General features: G+C 45.4%; 1 protein-coding gene across 1 annotated transcript in view; it reads right to left on the bottom strand.

The window, feature by feature from the left end:
• Positions 1-21,300, bottom strand: part of TSPAN7 (tetraspanin 7) — a 343,808-nt gene that overhangs the window by 32,130 nt on the left and 290,378 nt on the right. The window contains exon 4 of the mRNA XM_070943431.1: positions 13,589-13,684. Coding sequence (XP_070799532.1) covers positions 13,589-13,684 — 96 coding nt within the window. The remainder of the gene's footprint in view (positions 1-13,588; positions 13,685-21,300) is intronic.

Below are 21,300 nucleotides of genomic sequence, written 5' to 3'. Positions count from 1 at the left end.
TGCCATTTATCCAATTCTATAGAATACCCAAAATTTTTAGCCCATGCTATCATAGTTTCTTTCTTTTACTTGCTCTTCTTCCATTCTAATAGTCAATAAATAATTATAGAATTTTTAAATCAGTTTCTCCTCCGGTCCTATTAAAATTTGATCCAATTCTGTTGGTTCTTTATAAAAAAAACCATATGTTTTCACATCTTTATAGTATCTAGATTGTATCTGTACATGTAGCCACCATACTAAATTTATCCCTTGGCTATTCACTTCCTGTTTGTGAATAAGCTTTTTCTGGTCAAGTTGCTAGCACAGTTTCTTTATGGGACCTTGCTCGGACTGTCAGCTTCATGTTTTACATCATTAGAAATAGTTCAATCCAAATTCATTAGATCAATTCTCCAGATGCCGTGTTGTGTCTCAAATGCACTTCTGCGCCTGGAGACAGGATTGACAAAAGTCGAAGCAAAAATCTGTATAACGTCCTTAAATTTCTGGCTAAAGCTTAACTTCTTTCCACAAGGTCTTGCTCCATTAATCCTCCAAGACAAATTCTCTTCATCATTGATCAAGGCTGTCGAGTCCAACCATGCCAAACTAGGCTTCTCCCCAGCTTTAATACTCAAGATGGACTATGATCTAGCAAGACAAATCTTGTGACAAAGGGTGGAGGACATCAAGAGGCAGGCGGACTTAGGGAAAGCTCCACTGTTTCTGGTTGCAGATGCCATTAAATGTGTTGTTGTTCCTGTCAGCTATCTTAGTCAGTTGGAGTCAGCAAACCACCGGAAAGCATTTGCACTCGCATGGTGCCATGCGCTTCCATCGGCCATCCTGTACGGCAAGTATAAAAGGATACCATTCACTTAAAGACTCTGTCTTTAAGGCTCAGGAGAGGTGGAGACTGTGGATCACATGCTCCTTAGATGTTCCTTTTATACGGAGATTAGGAATAAAACATATTCTACCAATAACTGCTAGGTATCCTGACCATTCTGACACTACCTATCTTCAGTGGCTGCTTAAGAATGAACAGTCCATAACTACAACACAGGTGGCTAGATTCTGCGCAGCAGCACTGGGGATTCGTCACAAACACGTATCTTCTCCACCATAGCAATGTTATATAATAATAATAATAATAATAATAATAATAATAATAATAATAATAATAATAATAATTTTATTTATATATCACCCAATCTCCCGAAGGACTCAGGACGGTGTACAGCCAGAATTAAAATACAAATATACAAATATACAATATCTAGTTAAAATTAATTAAAATCATTAAATAGTTTTGGCCGAATTTTAAAACCCAAAATTAAAACCCAATTTAAAATCAATCAATTTGACAGCCCTGCCTGTCGGAACAGTAGGGTCTTGAGGGCACAGTGAAAAACCCGGAGGTCAGAAATGTTACGAATATCCGGGGGCAATTCATTCCAGAGGGCAGGAGCTCCCACAGAGAAGGCTATCCTCCTGGGTGTCGCCAGCCGACATAACTTGGCTCACGGCACCCAGAGGAGTCCCTCTCTGTGGGAGTGAACTGGTCGGTGGGAGGCTGTTGGTGGCAGAAGGTGGTCCCATAGATATCCTGGTCCTATGCCATGGAGCGCTTTAAAGGTGGTGACCAACACCTTGAATTGCACTCGGAAGACCACTGGAGCCAGCGCAGTTTGCGCAGGAGAGGTGTTACATGGGCATAATGAGGTGCGCCCATAACCACCCACGTGGCCGCATTCTGGACCAGTTGGAGCCTCCAAGTGCTCTTCAAGGGGAGCCCCATGTAGAGAGCATTACAATAGTCCAGATGGGAGGTGACGAGGGCGTGAGTGACCATGCGCAAGGCGTCCCGGTCCAGAAAGGGACGCAACTGGCGGATCAGGTGAACCTGATAAAAAGCCTCCCTGGCTACGGCCGTCATATGCTCTTCTAAAGACAGCCGTGAGTCCAGGAGGACACCCAGATTGCGAGCCCTCTCTGTGGGGGCAGAGATTCACCCCCAATAGTCAGCGATGGCACCAGCTGACTATACCGGGACGCCGGAAGCCACAACCACTCAGTCTTGGAAGGGTTGAGCTTGAGCCTATTTTTCCCCATCCAGACCCACACGGCCTCCAGGCAGCGGGACATCACATCAAGGGCATCATTGGGGTGGTTTGGGGTGGAGATGTACAGCTGGGTGTCATCAGCATACTGGTGGACTCTCACCCCAAAACCACGGATGATCTCACCCAGCGGCTTCACATAAATGTTGAACAGAAGGGGCGAGAGGACCAACCCCTGCAGCACTCCCCAAGCGAGGTGCCTCGAGGTTGACCTTTGCTCCCCTGCCAACACAAACTGCGAGCGGTCAGAAAGGTAGGAGGAGAATCACCATAACACAGTGCCTCCAATTCCTAACCCCCTCAACCGCTGCAGCATGATACCATGGTCGATGGTATCAAAAGCCGCTGAGAGCTCTAATAGGACCAGGACAGAGGAACAACCCCTGTCCCGAGCCCTCCAGAGATCATCCACCAATGCGACCAATGCCATTTCTGTGCTGTACCCCTGCCTGAAGCCCGACTGGTACGAGTCCAGATAGACAGCTTCTTCCAGGTACTGGGGTAGCTGTCGTGCCACCACACTCTCGACAACCTTCACCACAAAACAAAAGTTGGATGCCGGACGGTAATTTGCTAATAGAGCCGGGTCCAGGGATGGCTTCTTGAGGAGGGGCCTCACCACCGCCTCTTTCAAGATGGTGGGAAAGGCACCCTCACTCAAAGAAGCATTTATAATCCCCTGGAGCCAGCCTTGTGTAACCTCCTGGGAGGCCAGTACCAACCAGGAGGGACACGGGTCCAATAAACATGTGGCAGCACTAAGCCTACCCAGAATCCTGTCCACGTCCTCGGGAGCCACAGGGTCAAACTCTTCCCAGATAGAATTCTCCAGACTCACCTCCGCCTCCCTCCCCGGACTCACCCAGTCGGAGTCCAAGCCTTCCCGAATCTGAGCGACTTTATCATGCAGGAATTGCACAAAATCCTCAGCTCAACCCTGCAAGGGATCTTCCCGCACTTCCACCCGAAGGAGGGAGTGGGTCACCCTGAACAGAGTGGCTGGGCGGTTCTCTGCAAATGTGATAAGAGCGGAAAAATAGTTAGATTTTGTCGCTTTTATCACCACTAAGTAGGTCTTGATATAAGATCTCACCTGTGTCCGGTCAGATTCGGATTGACTAGTCCTCCAAACACTCTCTAGGCGTCTTTTCCAATGCTTCATCTCTCTCAGCTCCTTGGAGAACCAAGGAGCCAATTGAGGGCAGCATCGGGTCAGAGGCCGCAAAGGCATGACACGGTCCAAAGCCCTTGCGGCCGCACTATCCCAGGTGGCCACCCGGTCTTCAGTCGAGTCGTGTGCCAGAGTCTCCGGAAACGGCCCAAGCTCCATCTGGAACCTTTCAGGATCCATCAGGCGCTTGGGACAGAACCATCTAGTCAGTTCCGTCTCCCTGCGGCGGGGGAAAGCGGCTTGAAAGTCTAAGTGAAGGAGCAAATGATCTGTCCATGACAAGGGTTTAATGTCTAGGTCCCCTCTACCAAGATCATTCAGCCACTGACCAGAGATGAAAATCAAGTCCAGAGTGTGTCCCCCTGTGTGAGTGGGGCTTTGCACTAACTGGGTCGGGTCCATGGCCATCATGGAAGCCATGAACTCCCAAGCCACCTCTGACATCTCACTGATGGATGGCAGGTTGAAATCCCCCATAACAATAAGTCTGGGGGTATCAATCGCCACCCCAGCAATCAGTCGAGTAGCTCAGGCAGGGTCACCGCCACATGGCAGGGAGCCAGGTACGTAGTCAGCAAACCCATCTGCATCCCACGACCCCACTTCACAAAAAGGGACTCCGGCTATCTGAGGAACAGTGGCCTCCCTCGGACAAAGACTTTCTCTAATAATTGCCGCTACTCCTCCACCCCTCCCCTGAGCCCTCGGCTGATGAAATGCATGGAAACCTGGAGGGCACATTTCAACAAGGGGGACACCCCCCTCCTGGCCCAGCCAGGTCTCCATAATCCCAGCCAGGTCTACACCCCCCTCCACAATAAGATCACAAATGAGGGGGGCTTTATTAATTACCAACCTGGCATTACATAACATCAGTCGAGGGCCTGAGACTCTGTGCAATCCAGGACATGAGCCACGCTATGGGGGCCGGAGTGTGCAATCGCTTGGAGACAGCGCGTGCCCACCCCCAGAACCTGATATGGCCCCCTGCGCCCATCATACCTGCCCCTCCCACTTACCACTTTGATGGAACTGCCCTTCATTTCGCCCCCTGGAGCCCCGGTCAGATTACCCTTCTCCTCTCCTCCGCTGCACCCATCTAACCCACCACCCCGCACAGTGGCTATACGGACCCCCCCAGTCCATCTCTACAGCCCCCTCTCCCCCTCCCGGGTCCCCTTAAAAACGTCCCTGCTACCCTTTTTTAAAAACCCCTCAACCCCCTCTTTTTCACATGCCACCTCTCCGGGTCCCAACACCCATCATTGAGGTAGGCCCTCGATAATGTGGAGGGCCACATCTGCGAGAGGGGGGCATCTCGCAGTGCAATTAGCTCAGCTGCCAAATACATCAACCAAAAAGACCAAATGGAACTGGTATCCAGGTAGGGGTCCAATAAAGTTCTGTAATAAAAGATGGTAAAAAAGATGATAGAAACCATGTGGAATAACAGCTGGCCTCCACTGTTCTCTCACCACAGTGGGAGGAGTCCCAGGCCTTTGAGCACCTCTGCAGGATCAATGTCCCAATCACCCTCTCACGGGGATGGTCAGATGGTCATAACTTTGATGGATTTGTTGGTCCACCTCCAATCTTTCAGCAGTAACCAGTGCCCAAAAGCCGTCTCCCTCAGCACCCACATGACTGTCCAGACCACCTCGGTACATGGGCTCAAGAATAGAATAACAGAATACAATAAAAATTTATAGAGATAAGTCGATGATAATCCATGGGTGGGGAATATTCCACAACCAGGAATAAATCCGCAGTAATACAATCCATGGGCAGCGTCTAAAAAGTCCAAAACAGGCTGAAAAGAAAAGGGGAGGGGGGGAGGGTTGCCACAATTGTGGCAACCCTTTACACTGCTTAGTCAATTCCCTTTTAGCGTTGAATCTACAACGGGCCACACAGTTTAGGGATTGCAACTATCATATAGTCAAACTATGCATAATTGACACTAGATTTTATTATAGTTTTTAGTTGTTATTTATTATTTTATACTAGAATTTTTCAGTGTATATATACTGAGTGCTTTTATTTGTCCTGGTCTCTGGTCTAAGGCCAATAAATTGTTGTTGTTGTTGTTGTTGTTGTTGTTGTTATAAAAAACCATATGTTTTCACATTTTTATAGTATCTAGATTGTATCTGTACATGTGGCCACTATGCTAAATTTATCTCTTGGCTATTCAATTCCTGTTTGTTTTTCAATTCCCTCTTCCCATTTAAAATATCTTTGTATCTTACAATTTTTCCCATATCCATCACATTTGGGTATGTTAGTGCCTCCATCATGGAGAGCCAGACTGGTATTTTCAAATAGTGTTTTTCCTTGATTTTTGCCCATACTGATAGCAGAGCATTTCTAATGTAATGTCCTTGAAAGTATTTATGTGTTTTGTATTTCTTGTACCACAAAAAGACATGCCACCTTAGTTGTAAGTTATGTCCCTCCAGTACAAGTAATCATCTATGTCTCAGAGTTATCCATTCCTTTAGCCAAGTAAGGGCAGCTGCTTGATAGTATAATACCTAATTTGGCAACCCAAAACCTCCCCTACTGGTAGAGTCTTACATTAATTTCAAACTAATTCTTGCCTTTCTACTTGCCTTATAAATTTGGTTACCATTCTATTTAGTTCTCAAAATATTTCCTTTTTGGTTTTATTGGGATTGTTTGGAACAGGTATAACAGTCTCGGTAGGACATTCATTTTGATAATGGCTATTCTTCCTAACAGTGATAATTGCATGTTTTTCCACTTTTCCAGATCCATTTTGAGTTGCTGTGTTAATTTTAAATAATTGTCTTGTTTTATGGTTATGCATCTCGCTAATAGGTAAATATTTTACTTTTTTTACTATCTGAATGTCTATCTTTTCCATTAAATCTTTTTTCTGTTCCTTTGTAAGATTCTTAGCTTACTAAAACTTAGGGTTTAGTTTTCTCTTTGTTTATTTTCAATCCTGCAACGTCGCCATAGTCTTCTATTTTCTTTATTAGTTTGGGTCCCATTTCTTGCGGTTCCTCTATGATGAAAACCAAATAATCTGCAAAAGCTTGTAGTTTGTATTTTTATCTCCATATGCCTTTTATTTCTATATCTTGACCGATGTTACTATTTAACACTTCCAGAGTTAGAATGAATAATAAGGGGGACAATGGGCATCCTTGTCTTGTGCCTCTTTTAATATTAATATTCTCTGTTATGTCCCCATAAACATTTTTGCAGTCTGTTTAATGTATATTGCCTTGATCATATTGATAAATTTTCCCCAAATTCCATATATTTTAGCTGCAGTATTGTGAATCGTCAGTTTACATTGTCAAATGCTTTCTGCACATCTAGAAACATCAGTGCCATTTGTTTTTCCGGATATGCTTCATAATATTCTAATGCGTTCAAAATTATTCTCATGTTGTTTTTAATATGCCTATTTGGCAGGAAACCATTCTGGTCTACATGTATAAATTCGTTCAGGAATCTGTTCCATCTTTCAGCTATTATTGATGTAAAGATTTTATAGTCCACATTTAGAAGTGAGATGGGTCTATAGTTTTAATCTGCGATAAGTCTGCATCTTCTTTTGGTATGAGGGTGATGTTTGCTTCCATCCAGGATTTTGGTATTTTAGCTTCTAACAAGACTTCATTGTAAACTTCCAGCAGTAATAGTCCCAAGGAATCTTGTAGTTGTTTATAGAATTCTACTGGTAGGCTGTCTGGTCCTGGAGTTTTATTATTCTTTTGTTATCCTTTCATTTAGTGTAAATCCTATTTCTTCAGGGACTTTAGGTAATCTGGCCTCTTCTAGGTATTGTTATATTTTATCCTTCAATAGTTCCTCTTGGTCATACAGATTTTCATAGTAGTTCTATATTATTATTTTTTTGCTGTCATTTTGATCTTGTAATAATACCTTTCTCGTCTATCAAGCTTTGTATGTTTTTTTTCTTTTTCTAGTTTATATGCGAACCATTAGTATTTTTTAAGAAGTTTTATTTTATACTCTTAATTTTACATGCTAGTTGTTCTTCGTGTAGGCTCAGTTTGTTTTTTATTATTTCCATTTGGTTTTTGAGTTTCGTTTCCTGTGGCTTTTTCTGCAATTCCAGTTCTAATCTGTTGTACTCTCCCTCCAGTGTTTTTTAGTGTTGCTTCTTTTCTCTATTTTTCCTTTCTATATAAGAAATAGCTAGTCCTCAGAGATATGCTTTCGCTGTGTCCCATACGTTTTGTAATGAGGTCACTTCCTTTCTATTTTGTTTAGAATAGAATAGAATAGAATAGAATAGAATAGAATAGAATAGAATAGAATAGAATAGAATAGAATAGAATAGAATAGAATAGAATAATTTTATTTCTATACCGCCCTTCTCCCGAAGGACTCAGGGCGGTGTACAGCCTATTAAAAACACAAGACAACATCAGTTAAAATAGTTTAAAATTATTAAATGAATTTGGCTCAATTTAAAACCCCAGGAATTTAAAACCCAATTTAAAATTGTTATGTTGATAGCCCAGCCTGGCGGAACAACAGGGTCTTGAGTGCACAACGAAATACCCTGAAGAAATTCATTCTTTGAAGAAGAATGTCAGTTCTTTTTCTATTGTTTGTATGAATTCCTTGTATTTTAGTATGGATTGATTCAATATCCATCTCACTTTTTTCTTATGTCCTTTCCATTTAATCCTGACTGAGTTGTGGTCTGCCCATATATTTTCATTTCATTTCATTTCATTTATTCGAATTTCTATACCGCCCTTCTCCTTTCGGACTCAGGGCGGTGAACAGCCAGATAAAAAACATCTATACAAACATCACAGTTAAAATAAAGTTAAAATAATTTATAAATTTGGCTCATAATTTAAAACTTGTCAATTAAAATAAATATTAAAATTTTAAAAATTTTTAAAACTAACCCTAAAATCAGGACAGACCGGCTAACTGAAAAAAATGAGTTTTTAGGGCCCGACGAAAAATCCGGAGGTCGGAGATCACTCGTATCTCTGGGGGTAGATTGTTCCATAGGGTAGGTGCCACCACAGAGAAGGCTCTCCTCCTGGGGGTCGTCAGCCGGCATTGTCTGGCCGACGGCACCCTGAGGAGGCCCTCTCTGTGGGAGCGAACCGGCCGGTGGGAGGCTATTGGTGGCAGAAGGCGGTCCCGTAAGTACCCTGGCCCTAAGCCATGGAGCGCTTTAAAGGTGATCACCAACACCTTGAAGCGCACCCGGAAGTCCACCGGAAGCCAATGCAGCTCACGCAGGAGAGGAGTCACATGGGAGCGCCCCGTCGCTCCCATAATCCCCTGCGCAGCCGCATTCTGCACCAGTTGGAGCCTCCGGGTGCACCCCAAGGGGAGCCCCATGTAGAGAGCGTTACAATAGTCCAGACGAGAAGTGACGAGTGCTTGAGTGACCGTGCGTAGGGAGTCCCGGTCCAGAAAGGGGCGCAACTGGCGTATCAGGCGAACCTGACAAAAAGCCCCCCTGGCCACGGCTGTCATATGCCCTTCTAAGGACAGCCGCGCATCCAGGAGGACACCCAAGTTGCGGGCCCTCTCTGTGGGGGCCAATGATTCGCCCCCAATAACCAGCGATGGCGTCAGCTGGCTATACCAGGACGCCGGCAGCCACAGCCACTCGGTCTTGGAAGGGTTGAGTCGAAGCCTGTTTCTCCCCATCCAGACCCGCACGGCCTCCAGGCACTGGGACATCACTTCCAAGGCATCATTGGGATGGTCTGGGGTGGAAATGTACAGCTGAGTGTCATCAGCGTACTGATGGAACTCCACCCCAAAACCACGGATGATCTCACCCAGCGGCTTCACATAAATGTTGAACAGGAGGGGCGAGAGGACCGACCCTTGCGGCACCCCACAAACAAGGCGCCTTGGGGTCGACCGCTGCCCCCCTGTCAACACAGATTGCGACCGGTCGGAGAGATAGGAGGAGAACCACCGCAAAACAGTGCCCCCCACTCCCAGTCCCTCCAGCCGGCGCAACATGATACCATGGTCGATGGTATCAAAAGCCGCTGAGAGGTCTAATAGGACCAGGATAGAGGAATAACCCCTATCCCGGGCCCTCCAGAGATCATCCATCAACGCGACCAATGCCGTTTCCGTGCTGTACCCAGGTCTGAAGCCGGACTGGAGCGGATCCAGATAGACAGCTTCATCCAGGTACTGGGGAAGCTGTCGCGCCACCACACTCTCAACAACCTTCGCAATAAAGCGAAGGTTGGAGACTGGACGATAGTTAGCCAAAATAGCCGGATCCAGGGATGGCTTCTTGAGGAGAGGCCTCACCACCGCCTCTTTCAAGGCGGCCGGCAGGACACCCTCGCTCAAAGAAGCGTTAATAATCCCCTGGAGCCAGCCTCGTGTAACCTCCCGGGAAGCCAGCACCAACCAGGAGGTACACGGGTCCAATAAACATGTGGTTGCGTTCAGTCGTCCCAAGATCCTGTCCACGTCCTCGGGAGCCACAGGATCGAACTCCTCCCAGATAACACTCTCAAGGCCTGCCTCAGTCATCTCGTCTGAACTAACCCAGTCGGCGGCCAAGTCTTCCCGAATCTGAGTTATTTTATCATCCAGATACTGTACAAAATCCTCAGCTCGGCCCTGCAAGGGGTCCTCCCGCGCTCCCAGATGGAGGAGGGAGCGGGTCACCCTAAACAGGGTGGCTGGGCGGTTATCTGATGATGCGATAAGAGCGGCAAAATAGCTAGATTTCGCCGCTTTTATCGCCACTAGGTAGGTCTTAATATGAGACCTTACCAGTGTCAAGTCAGACTCGGAACAACTGGCCCTCCAACTGCTCTCTAGGTGTCTTTTCCGGCGCTTCATCTCCCTCAGCTCCTTGGAAAACCAAGGAGCTAAGTGAGTTCGGTGCCGGGTCAGAGGCCGCAAAGGCACGACCCGGTCCAAAGCCCCGGCAGCCGCCCTATCCCAGGCGGCCACCAGGTCATCAGCCGAGTCATGAGCTAGAGTCTCAGGAAATGGCCCAAGCTCCATCTGGAACCTATCAGGGTCCATCAGGCGCCTGGGGCGGAACCACCTGGTCGGTTCCGCCTCCCTGCGACGGGGTACGGCGGTCAGAAAGTCAAGTCAAGTTTTGTTCTATTTCTATTTCCTCTATATTAGTACTTGGTTCTCTGTCATCCATGCCATGTCTATCCTTGACCATAATTGATGGCTATTTGAGTAGTACGTATATTGGTTTTTAGTTATAGTTAGTTATAGTTTATTAAACTTCTATACCGCCCTTCTCCTGAAGGACTCAGGGCAGTGTACAGCCATATTAAAACAAACATATACTCACAAAATTTAAAAAACAATTTAAAATAAATATATAAATTTGGCCCTTATGTTAAAAGCTACGAACACCCAATTTAAAATTCATTTTCTAAGCCAGCCCGGCCTGTTGGAACAAAAGAGTCTTAAGGGCATGGCGAAAGGTACGTAGGTCAGGGATCATGCAAACCTCCAGGGGCAGTTCATTCCAGAGGGCAGGTGCCCCCACAGAGAAGGCTCTCCCCCTGGATGTCGTCAGTTGACATTGTTTGGCTGACGGCACCCTGAGGAGTCCCTCTCTGTGGGAGCGTATTGGCCGGTGGGAGACTATCGGTGGCAGAAGGTGATCTCTTATATACCCAGGTCCTAAGCCATGGAGCGCTTTAAAGGTGGTAACCAGCACCTTGAATCGCACCTGGAAGACCACCGGGAGCCAGTGCAGCTCGTGCAGGAGAGGTGTTACATGGGTGCGCCATGTTGCCCCCATAATCACCCGCGCAGCTGCATTCTGGACCAGTTGGAGCCTTCGAGTGCTCTTCAAGGGGAGCCCCATGTAGAGAGCATTACAGAGGTCCAGACAGGACGTGACGAGGGCATGAGTGACCATGCGCAAGGCGTCCAGGTCCAGAAAGGGACGCAACTGGTGAATCAGGCGAACCTGATAGAAAGCTCCCATGGCCACAGCTGTCAAGTACTCTTCTAAAGACAGCCATGCATCCAGAAGAACACCCAAGTTGCAAGCCCTCTCTGAGGGGGTCAAGATCTCGCCCCCAATAGTCAGCGATGGAGCTAGCTGGCTATATCGGGACGCCAGAAACCACAGCCACTCGGTCTTGGAAGACCAAGTCTGAGCTTGGTTCTCCCCATCCATATCCGCACGGCCTCCAGGTACCGGGACATCATGTCAAGGGCATCATTGGGGTGGTCCGGGGTGGAGATGTACAGCTGAGTATCATCAGCATACTGATAGCACTTCATCCCAAAACCACGGATGATCTCACCCAGCGGCTTCACATAAATGTTGAACAGAAGGGGCGAGAGGACTGACCCTTGCGGCACCCCACAAACAAGGCACTTCGAGATCGACCTCTGTCTACCTGCCAACACAAACTGCGTACAGACAGAGAGGAAGGAGGAGAACCACCGCAACACGGTGCCCCCCACTCCCAACCCCTCCAATCGGCACAGCATAATACCATGGTCGATGGTATCAAAAGCCACTGAGAGGTCTAATAGGACCAGGACAGAAGAACAGCCCCTGTCCCGAGCCCTCCAGAGATCATCAACCAATGCAACCAATGCCGTTTTCGTGCTGTACCCCAGCCTGAAGCCCGACTGGTACGGATCTAGATAGACAGCTTCATCCAGGTACTGGGGAAGTTGTCGCGCCACCACACTCTCAACAACCTTCGCCACAAAGCGAAGGTTAGAGACTGGACGATAGTTCGCTAATACAGCCGGGTCCAAGGAAGGCTTCTTGAGGAGGGGCCTCACCACCGCCTCTTTCAGGGAGGGAGGGAAGAAACCCTCATTCAAAGAAGCGTTAATAATCCCTTGGAGCCAGCCTCGTGTAACCGCCCGGCAGGCCAGCACCAACCAGGAGGGACACGGGTCCAATAAACATGTGGCAGTGTAAGCCTACCCAGAATCCTGTCCACATCCTCGGGAGTCACAAGGTCAAACCCCTCCCAGATAACACTCTCAAGACCCACCTCGTCACCCCATCTGAATCTACCCAATTGAAGTCCAGGCCTTCCCGAATCTGAGTGACTTTATCATGCAGGAATTGCACAAAATCCTCAGCCCTACCCTGCAAGAGGTCTTCCCTCGCTCCCACATGGAGAAGGGAGCGGGTCACCCTAAACAGGGCTGCTGGGCAGTTCTCTGCAGACGCAATAAGAGTGGGAAAATAGTTTGATTTTGCCGCCCTTATCGCCACTAGGTAGATCTTAATATGAGACCTCACCAGTGTTCGGTCCAGATTCTCCGGATTTCTTTTTCTCCATATATCTTGAATGTTCATGTCCTCCACCACTTTAAAGAAAGACTTTGGTAGGGTTTTCCTTGCCTTTTTATTTATTTTACTGCTTCTCTAATCTATCTTTACATCTGTGATTGCATTAAAGTCTCCTATTAGACAAATGTTTTCATAGTCCAGTTCTGCAATTTTCTCCTGGAGTTTCCCATAAAAATCTTCTTGCTTGTTGTTTGGTGCATATATTACTGTCAAGAGTATCTGTTTGTGGTTTATTGTTACTTCCACCATTAATATTCTCCCTTCTTTGTCTGCGTATATAGGTTTGGCTTTTATTGGTTCTTTGATGTATAAGATCACCCCCCTTTTTTTTGTTGTGCCAACGAGAAATAGTTTCCCAATTTTGGGTTACTCCAAGAGTTTATACTGTCTTTTGATGTGTACTTCTTGTAAGCAAATTATGTCTAGGTCCATTTTTTGCAGTTTTCTAAAGAGTTTTCTAAAGCAAGTACCCAGAAGAGTTAGAGACCTGCAGAAGCAATATCAATTTCTGACAGGACAGTTGATCAAACACCAAATAAACTTTAGATGGCTGATACCAGAGGGAATTTTGGTTACCTGGAATGATAGATGACAGACTGGACTCTCAAGATAGTGCATACGAATTCTATGACTATTACTTTAAGCCACAGGAGCAACAAAAAAGAAGAGAGGAAGGAGAAAATAGAAGACAAGAAGAATTAATGATAGATGAAACTACGATTAAACAACTAGAAGGAAGTGAAGTTGAACAAAAGAGATGAGCAGAATGAGAAGGAGTAAGAACAAAGGAGCAGAGAGAAACAAGAACAACTAGAACAGCAAAACCCATTTATAAGTGACATAATGAAAGAAGAAACAAATCTACTATCAATGAACATAAATGGATTAAATTCTCCCATGAAGAGGAGAAGACTCTTTACTCTTTACAACAACTACATCTTTATACTGCAATCCAAACACTGATTTTCAGTTCAGCAGCTCTAAACTTACACTCTGTTGTACATCATCGACTGCACGGCTCTTCTCATCATTTCCATTGTAATTCTGGATGGCTTCAGTGTATGTCCTAAGGAAAGTGTCCTTGATCTAAAATGAAATTGAGACAATGGGATAAACTGCATGAGGTAACAGTCCAATTAACTTTTCAGTGAACTTTCTTCTGCCCAGCCCCAATAGTGAGGAAACATGATTTTTAGATGAAAAGTCAAAAATGTATTTCTCATGTCATTCCTCCTGAAAAAACATTAAAGATTAATGGAAGTCATCACTGAACATTCAATAGTTTCCTTGTGGTGCCACTACCGAGAAATGAAAATTAAATATCATATTTGGTACTATAAGAGCCAAAATCCTGACTGATAAAGGGAGAAGCAATTATTTAAAAAGAATGAGGCTGGACTTCTGGTGGCTCCGCGAAAGGACTTTCGGTGGTGCCACGAAACACCGACGGAGCTCCTTTTAGGAGCTCCAGCCCTGTGACTCCGTATAGCCGCTAGAACAGTGAAAATCAGCTGTCTAGCGGCTTTAAAACTCTCCCCCAGGGAAAAGGGGGAGAGAAGAGCAGAAGGGTCTGGGTAGAGCTTCCCTAGACCCCCAGGCTTTTTTTTTAAGCCTGGGGTTTGCAGGGTGAGAGCTTGTCACGAGTGTTTCCAGGATTGCTGTGACTATCTGCCTACTCACAAACAGTATGGTTTTAATCAAGCCATCTACTGTTGGCAATTACCTGCAAGCCTTCCCCGCCCTAGTTAATTGCAGGTTAACTCCCTATATAAGCAAGGACCTTTTGCTTGCTACTCGGGCCTAGTCTTCTAGGCCTAAATGCACAGCTCCTGCAGGAAGCTTGGTGCAACGCCGCAGATGGGAGAAGAATGCAGATAAGGACTCCAGACGTTGCTACAGAGAGACTCCCACGGATGCTTGCCTTTTGCTGTTTTGTAGCATGCAAGCTATCATCGGGACTGCTGTTGCTGGACCTTCTTCCTCCCACAAGCTTCAAGAAATGTTTGCTGTTTGAACTGTTTTTACTTCAGGTGACTTTCAGCTGTGAAGCTCGTGCTGCTCCCATTATGATGGCCTTGATGATGTATCGATGCCGAAGCTGCTTACCTTCATGCTAGCTTTATTCTTTTGTGAACTGTTTCGGTATTGTGGAGAGGGATCTAGGGAGATAGCCTTGCTTCACATACCCAAATAAGACTTTGTTTTTAATGTGTTTTCTTAAAGACATAGTGCTTTTTAAATGTTTTAAAGTAAATTATATTTTTACACAAGACGCCTCTGTCAGAATTATTTCAGTCTCAGTGTGTTTACTCATGAGCTGGTTCACGGTCCGGGGTACCCCTCAACCCCATTTCGTCACAGTTGGTAGCAGAGGATGGTTTAACGAACTTAGGCTCATGTGGTAACATGCTAGACTGGAATGTCTGCAGTTCAACAGATGTTGACTAGGGCAGCAGCAGCAGCAAAAAGTATGAAGTCACAAACTGGACTGTCTGGGGCTCAGGCCAAAAATGTTTTGGCTGAAAAACCCCAAACTCTAATTGATTTAGAGAATAGTGGAGCTGTAAGTTTTGGAGCAGAGGCCTCAACTGCTGAAGGGCCTACGATAGTGAATAAACCATCATCACCTAAAGAAGTAGAGACTGGAAGAACGCCACTTCAGGTCTTGAAAACAAATACAGAGGTGGATGATGAGTTTAGGAAGGCAATCCTTCAGTTTTTAGGTTTGCCCACAGTAAGTCAGAACCCGACTGCTGATTCTAGCGGATTATTAAAGAATCCAGCCATGAAAGGAAAGAAGATCGAAGTCGTACAAAACACCGGATCGGTAATAGACTTTCAATCTTTTCCTAAAACCCCCACCTCAGACCATAAGTGGAGAATGGGGGATAACAGACTGCCTGATTCGAATGTTCCTGCTTCTTTGTTAAACCAGCATGGCCAAGTTGATATTGCACCACCTGCTGTTGAAGCCATCATAGATCAGGCCATAAAGACTTTAGCTCCCTTGATGACATCAGTGACTTCTGCTAAAAATTTAAGAGACTCTCATGTTGAGCGTAAGGTTGCAAGTGTGATAGAAACTTTGGCAACCATTTTAGGCGATGGTTTGCAGGCACCATCAGCTCAACATATAGTAGCTGCACATACCAAAGCACCCCTGATGTCTGCGACTAATTCAGCGCACGCCACGAGTGGGATATATCCATCCGTGACGACATCGACATCCAGGACGGTTCCGGAGGCTACCTCAACTGAAGATAGGAATTTGGGAGCGCGTCCAAAAATTCCTAGAGATGTGCACCAGAGAGGACCCTCGAGTTTTTGTGATCAAGCCAGGATGAGCTTTGCATCCGCACATCGTGAAGTTTTAATCCCTCCCATTGGGGAGGAACGACCGTCAGAATGCCAGATGGAAGACACTGTGTTGTGTGCTTCCATTCCAATGCCTTATTGCCCGTTCCAGGATGGACCACATTTTGAACATCAATTAATGTCTGTTTCCATGTTTAATAATGTACAGGTCCTTCCTCCTAATTTTAAAAGTTTAAGTGTGGGTGGAGGAAATTTTAAGGAATGGGTTAAAAGTATTCAAGTAATTTTAATGAAAGAAAATGTTTTATCGTTGTTGTTAAAACCCCCACCTAGACCATGGTCCTTAGAAGTTGATCTTTTACATCATAAGGCCTTTTGTATTTTATTGATGTCTATTGACCCTGCATTATATCCCAGTATATCTTGTAACCTAACCATAACAGAAGTTTGGGTGAAACTGCATAAGCTATTTTGTTCAAAAAGCTCCCATGTTACAAACAGAGTTTATAGGGAGTTCTATTCCGCAAGGTTGAAGGCGGGAGTAGATATTAATGAACACTTATGTGAGTTAAACAGGTTAAGGCAGGAATTGATGTTGAGAGGGGAAACAGTGTCTGAACAAACCCTCATTACTGTTATACTCAATTCCCTTGATCCTAGCTGGGATAATTTTATATTGCAACTGGATAATGTTGATTGTAATAACTTATCTTTAGAAGTGTTATCTGGCAGATTGATTGCTGAAGATAACCTGCGAAAATGCAGGGCGGCTTTTCACAAAAAGGAAAAACCTTTAAGAAGGCCCGATAGTTCAGATAGAGCATATACTATCGGAGAATGCTTCAACTGTGGTTCAAGAGAACATTATAGAAGGGATTGCCCACAAAACATGAATGCCAGGGCAAGTGTAAAGACACCTTCTGATAATAAATGTAAAAGGAGATCACTTCCTCCAGGCAGAAAGCCAAGTGGGGATGTTCCTAACCACAGAAGGGGTAAAAAGCCAAATGGAGGCAACAAAGGGAACAATCCCAGGTTTAATGACAGCTCTCTAGGTATAGTGGAAACCACTGAGTCAGAGCTTACAAGGGAACAGCGTGAGCAACCATGGTTAATGGACAGTGGAGCCAGTAACCATGTTGTCAGTGACCGAAGGTTGTTTGTTAATATGAGAAGGCATCAATCCATGGTCAAAGTTGCAAACGGTAAAAAGGTGAATGTTGTTGGCATTGGAGATGTTTATATTCCTGGGATAGGAGAGATTCATGGAGCATTGTATGTACCAGAGATAGATCATAATTTGCTAAGCCTAATGAGGATATGTGAGAACCCTAGAATGGAGATTCTGTTCTCAGGAGGAACAGCTGTGATCAAAAACAACAAATGTGTGATTGGGGAGGTTTTGAAGATAGGTGGCTTGCCTTATTATTCCCCCAATACGAATGCTGAGACCTGCAGTGATAGCAATTATACTATCTCATTTGGTAGTAACAATGAATCACAGTTAGAACTAGGTGATGAGGATCAAGACTTTCACCAGAGGAAGCCTTGTAAAGACAAATGTAAAGTCAATAAAAAGTTTTTAAATTTTAACTTAGAGTCAGATAATAGGGAACCTGAAAATGCTAATGCAATTGCTATAGGTGAGCCGCTGCACAATGAATGTGCTCACTTGATGCATTGCAGATTAGGTCATGTGAGTTTTCCTATAGTGAAAAAGGTAACCGAACACTCAAGGGGAACCAAGATCAATGATTGTAACACATTTCTAGATTGTTCAATTTGTAGGAGCGTAAAATTGAAGGTGAAATCTGCGCCCAAGAGGTCTCAGAGGTACTCTGAACACCCATTTCAGCTCGTCCACATGGATTTGGTGGGTCCATTTGCACCTTCCGTGGGTAAGAGACGGTACTTTCTTACCATAGTAGACGACCATAGCAGATTTGGATTCGTTTTTCCCCTAATGTCCAAGAGTGAAATGTTGACTAAGTTTAAGGAGTTTTGTAACTTAGTCCAGAACCAGCACAAGGTCAGAGTTAAGAAAATCTTAACTGACAGAGGAACTGAATTTAATTCCAGTCAGTTCTCCAGCTGGTTGAGGAGTAAGGGCATAGTCCACTTATGCACCGCGCCTTACTCTAAGTTTCAAAATGGCATCTCAGAACAGCGCAGCAACGTATTACAAACAATGATGCGGTGCGCCCTAGAAGATTCCGGATTAAACTTCGCGTATTGGGTAGAAGCAGTTAGATACACGAATTACACCCTGAACCGTGTGTGGTCTAGCGTGGTGCAGAAGACCCCATACGAGGTGCTATACGGCCATAAGCCTAGCTTGGCACACCTCCATGTTTTCGGAGTGATGGCCGATGTTCATGTCCCGAAGGAGCTCAGGAGAAAGGGAGACCAGATCTCTGTTAAATTGAGATTCGTTGGTTATGAGCAGGGCTCCAAGGCATTTAGGTTTGCCTACCCTAACGGAAAACTGATGATATCAAGGTCTGCCACCTTTCACGAAGGGGCCAACTGGAGTAAGATCCATGCCAATGAGATTCTTACTCGGAACCCTTCCCGTAGTTGTTATAGACGAGCGGAGGATGTATCGGAGAACCTACCCGAGGATAGGGATACATCTGGTTCTGGGAAGCGTGCATCCCAGGCACCCTTGAAAGGGGTATTGAAGCGTAAGATGGGGGTAGCCAGGAAGGATAGGCACCCAGCTTCTGGGACGCATAGTGATAGTCACGAGGTAGATGACTCATCGGACGACCCTGATGTGAGTGACTCTCCTAAAGGCAGACCAGTTAGGGTTACCAGGGGCAATAAGCCTAAGAGGTACAACGACTTTGTTACCTCAGTCGACCAGGTTTTGGCCACCCCTCAGAGATATGAGGATGTGTTGGCCTTACCTAACCATGAACGACAGAAGTGGCTGGCCGCCATGGATACGGAATTAGACAGCCTGAAAAGGCTGGACGTATTCACGCCAACAAGATTGCCCAAGGACAAGAGGGTGATCGGCACCAGATGGCTTTTCAAGCAAAAGCCCATTGAAGGTGGGGGCTTTATCTATAAGGTGAGACTAGTGGCGCAGGGATTTTCGCAGAGATTCCCTGACGGTTATGAGGACACCTTCTCGCCCACGGTGCGCCCTGAGAGCGTGAGAACAGCTCTCACCATCACTACCATGCGAGGCGAACATGTATATCAGTTTGATATTCAGACCGCGTACCTGCACGCCCAGTTAGACAAAGAGCTGTATGTGAGGATTCCTCAGGGAGTAAGCCATCGGGAAGACGATGTGTGGTTGTTGAACAAGAGCCTATACGGCTTAAAACAATCTGGTAAACGATGGTACGAGTGTCTCACTAAAAGCCTGAGAGAGATGGGCTTTTTACCATCGTCGGCTGACAAGTGTGTTTTTGTCAAGGAAGATCAGGGCATTAGGGAAATGGTACTGTTGTACGTTGATGATATCCTATATATTTGCAGATCAGAGAACAGGCATAAGAAGTTCTCTGAGGACCTAAGTAAGAGTTTCGCCCTAAAACCATTAGGTCACATTAGCAAATTTTTAGGGGTGCAATTCGTAAAAACCGAGAAGGGGTTTCGGCTCTCTCAGGAAGATAAAATTCAGGAATTGCTTAAAAAGTGTAGCATGGTAGAGGCGAAGCCATGCGATACCCCTATGGCAACAGACTTCCTTAAGAACATGTACACTGAGAGCACGGAGTTTGAAGATAAGACCCTTTACAAGTCCGTGATTGGGTCGTTGTTGTACATTGCAAATTGGACTAGACCGGACATCAGTCTAAGTGTAAATGTGTTATCTAGACATTCTGAACATCTCACACAGTACCATTGGAGCGGAATCAAATGACTCCTGAGATATTTAAAAGGTACTGTGAACTATTCATTGTTATTGGAACCAGAAGCAACTAGAGAATTAAGATTGAGTTGTTTTTCGGATGCTGATTGGGCAGGGGATGTTAGATCTAGAAAAAGTACTTCGGGGTACATTGTATACCTAAATAGTAGCCCCGTGTATTGGTACTCTGGGAAGCAGAAGTTAATTGCAACCTCCACAGCGGAAGCTGAGTATGTGAGTTTGTCCAAAGCTTCCGATAACCTAGTTTGGTTTGACGATCTTCTGGTAGGCTTATGGAGGCAGCCCATGCAACCTATAAAAGTCTATGAGGATAACATGGCTGCCATTAACATATCGGAAGCTGATGCTGTAGGCCAGAGATCACGCCATATTGATATACAAAACAAACATGTGAGGCAATTGGTGAAAACAGGTTTCATTAAGACTGTGTATTGTGAAACCAAGGAACAGGTAGCGGATGTGTTTACCAAACCGCTGCCCCGTGACCAACACCTCTATCTTCTGGGTAAAATGTCGATGGCTATGTGAACGTACTTACCATTGATGTATATATGTACCCAATGTAGAATGTATGTTTGTTAATCAGTCAAATAGCCGCAGAGAAGGGGATTGTCACGAGTGTTTCCAGGATTGCTGTGGCTATCTGCCTACTCACAAACAGTATGGTTTTAATCAAGCCATCTACTGTTGGCAATTACCTGCAAGCCTTCCCCGCCCTAGTTAATTGCAGGTTAACTCCCTATATAAGCAAGGACCTTTTGCTTGCTACTCGGGCCTAGTCTTCTAGGCCTAAATGCACAGCTCCTGCAGGAAGCTTGGTGCAACGCCGCAGATGGGAGAAGAATGCAGATAAGGACTCCAGACGTTGCTACAGAGAGACTCTCACGGATGCTTGCCTTTTGCTGTTTTGTAGCATGCAAGCTATCATCGGGACTGCTGTTGCTGGACCTTCTTCCTCCCACAAGCTTCAAGAAATGTTTGCTGTTTGAACTGTTTTTACTTCAGGTGACTTTCAGCTGTGAAGCTCGTGCTGCTCCCATTATGATGGCCTTGATGATGTATCGATGCCGAAGCTGCTTACCTTCATGCTAGCTTTATTCTTTTGTGAACTGTTTCGGTATTGTGGAGAGGGATCTAGGGAGATAGCCTTGCTTCACATACCCAAATAAGACTTTGTTTTTAATGTGTTTTCTTAAAGACATAGTGCTTTTTAAATGTTTTAAAGTAAATTATATTTTTACACAAGACACCTCTGTCAGAATTATTTCAGTCTCAGTGTGTTTACTCATGAGCTGGTTCATGGTCCGGGGTACCCCTCAACCCCATTTCGTCACAGAGCTCCCTGAAAGCCCTTCAAAGCTCTGGAGCCGGGACGAGTCTGCTTAAAGCAGACCGAAGCGTCACGACCACACCAGCAAAGCAACTAGAAGGATTATAAAGAATTTGGATTTTGGACTTTGGATGCTGGCAGAGTTAATCCAGGAGACTAAAAATGCAA

This window comes from Pituophis catenifer, unplaced genomic scaffold (assembly GCF_029215685.1).
Source record: "Pituophis catenifer annectens isolate HBS135680 unplaced genomic scaffold, rPitCat1.0.hap2 SCAF_4, whole genome shotgun sequence".
NCBI lineage: Eukaryota > Metazoa > Chordata > Lepidosauria > Squamata > Colubridae > Pituophis > Pituophis catenifer.
Note: the sequence above shows the minus strand (reverse complement) of the source record. Positions and strands in the feature narration are given on the sequence as shown.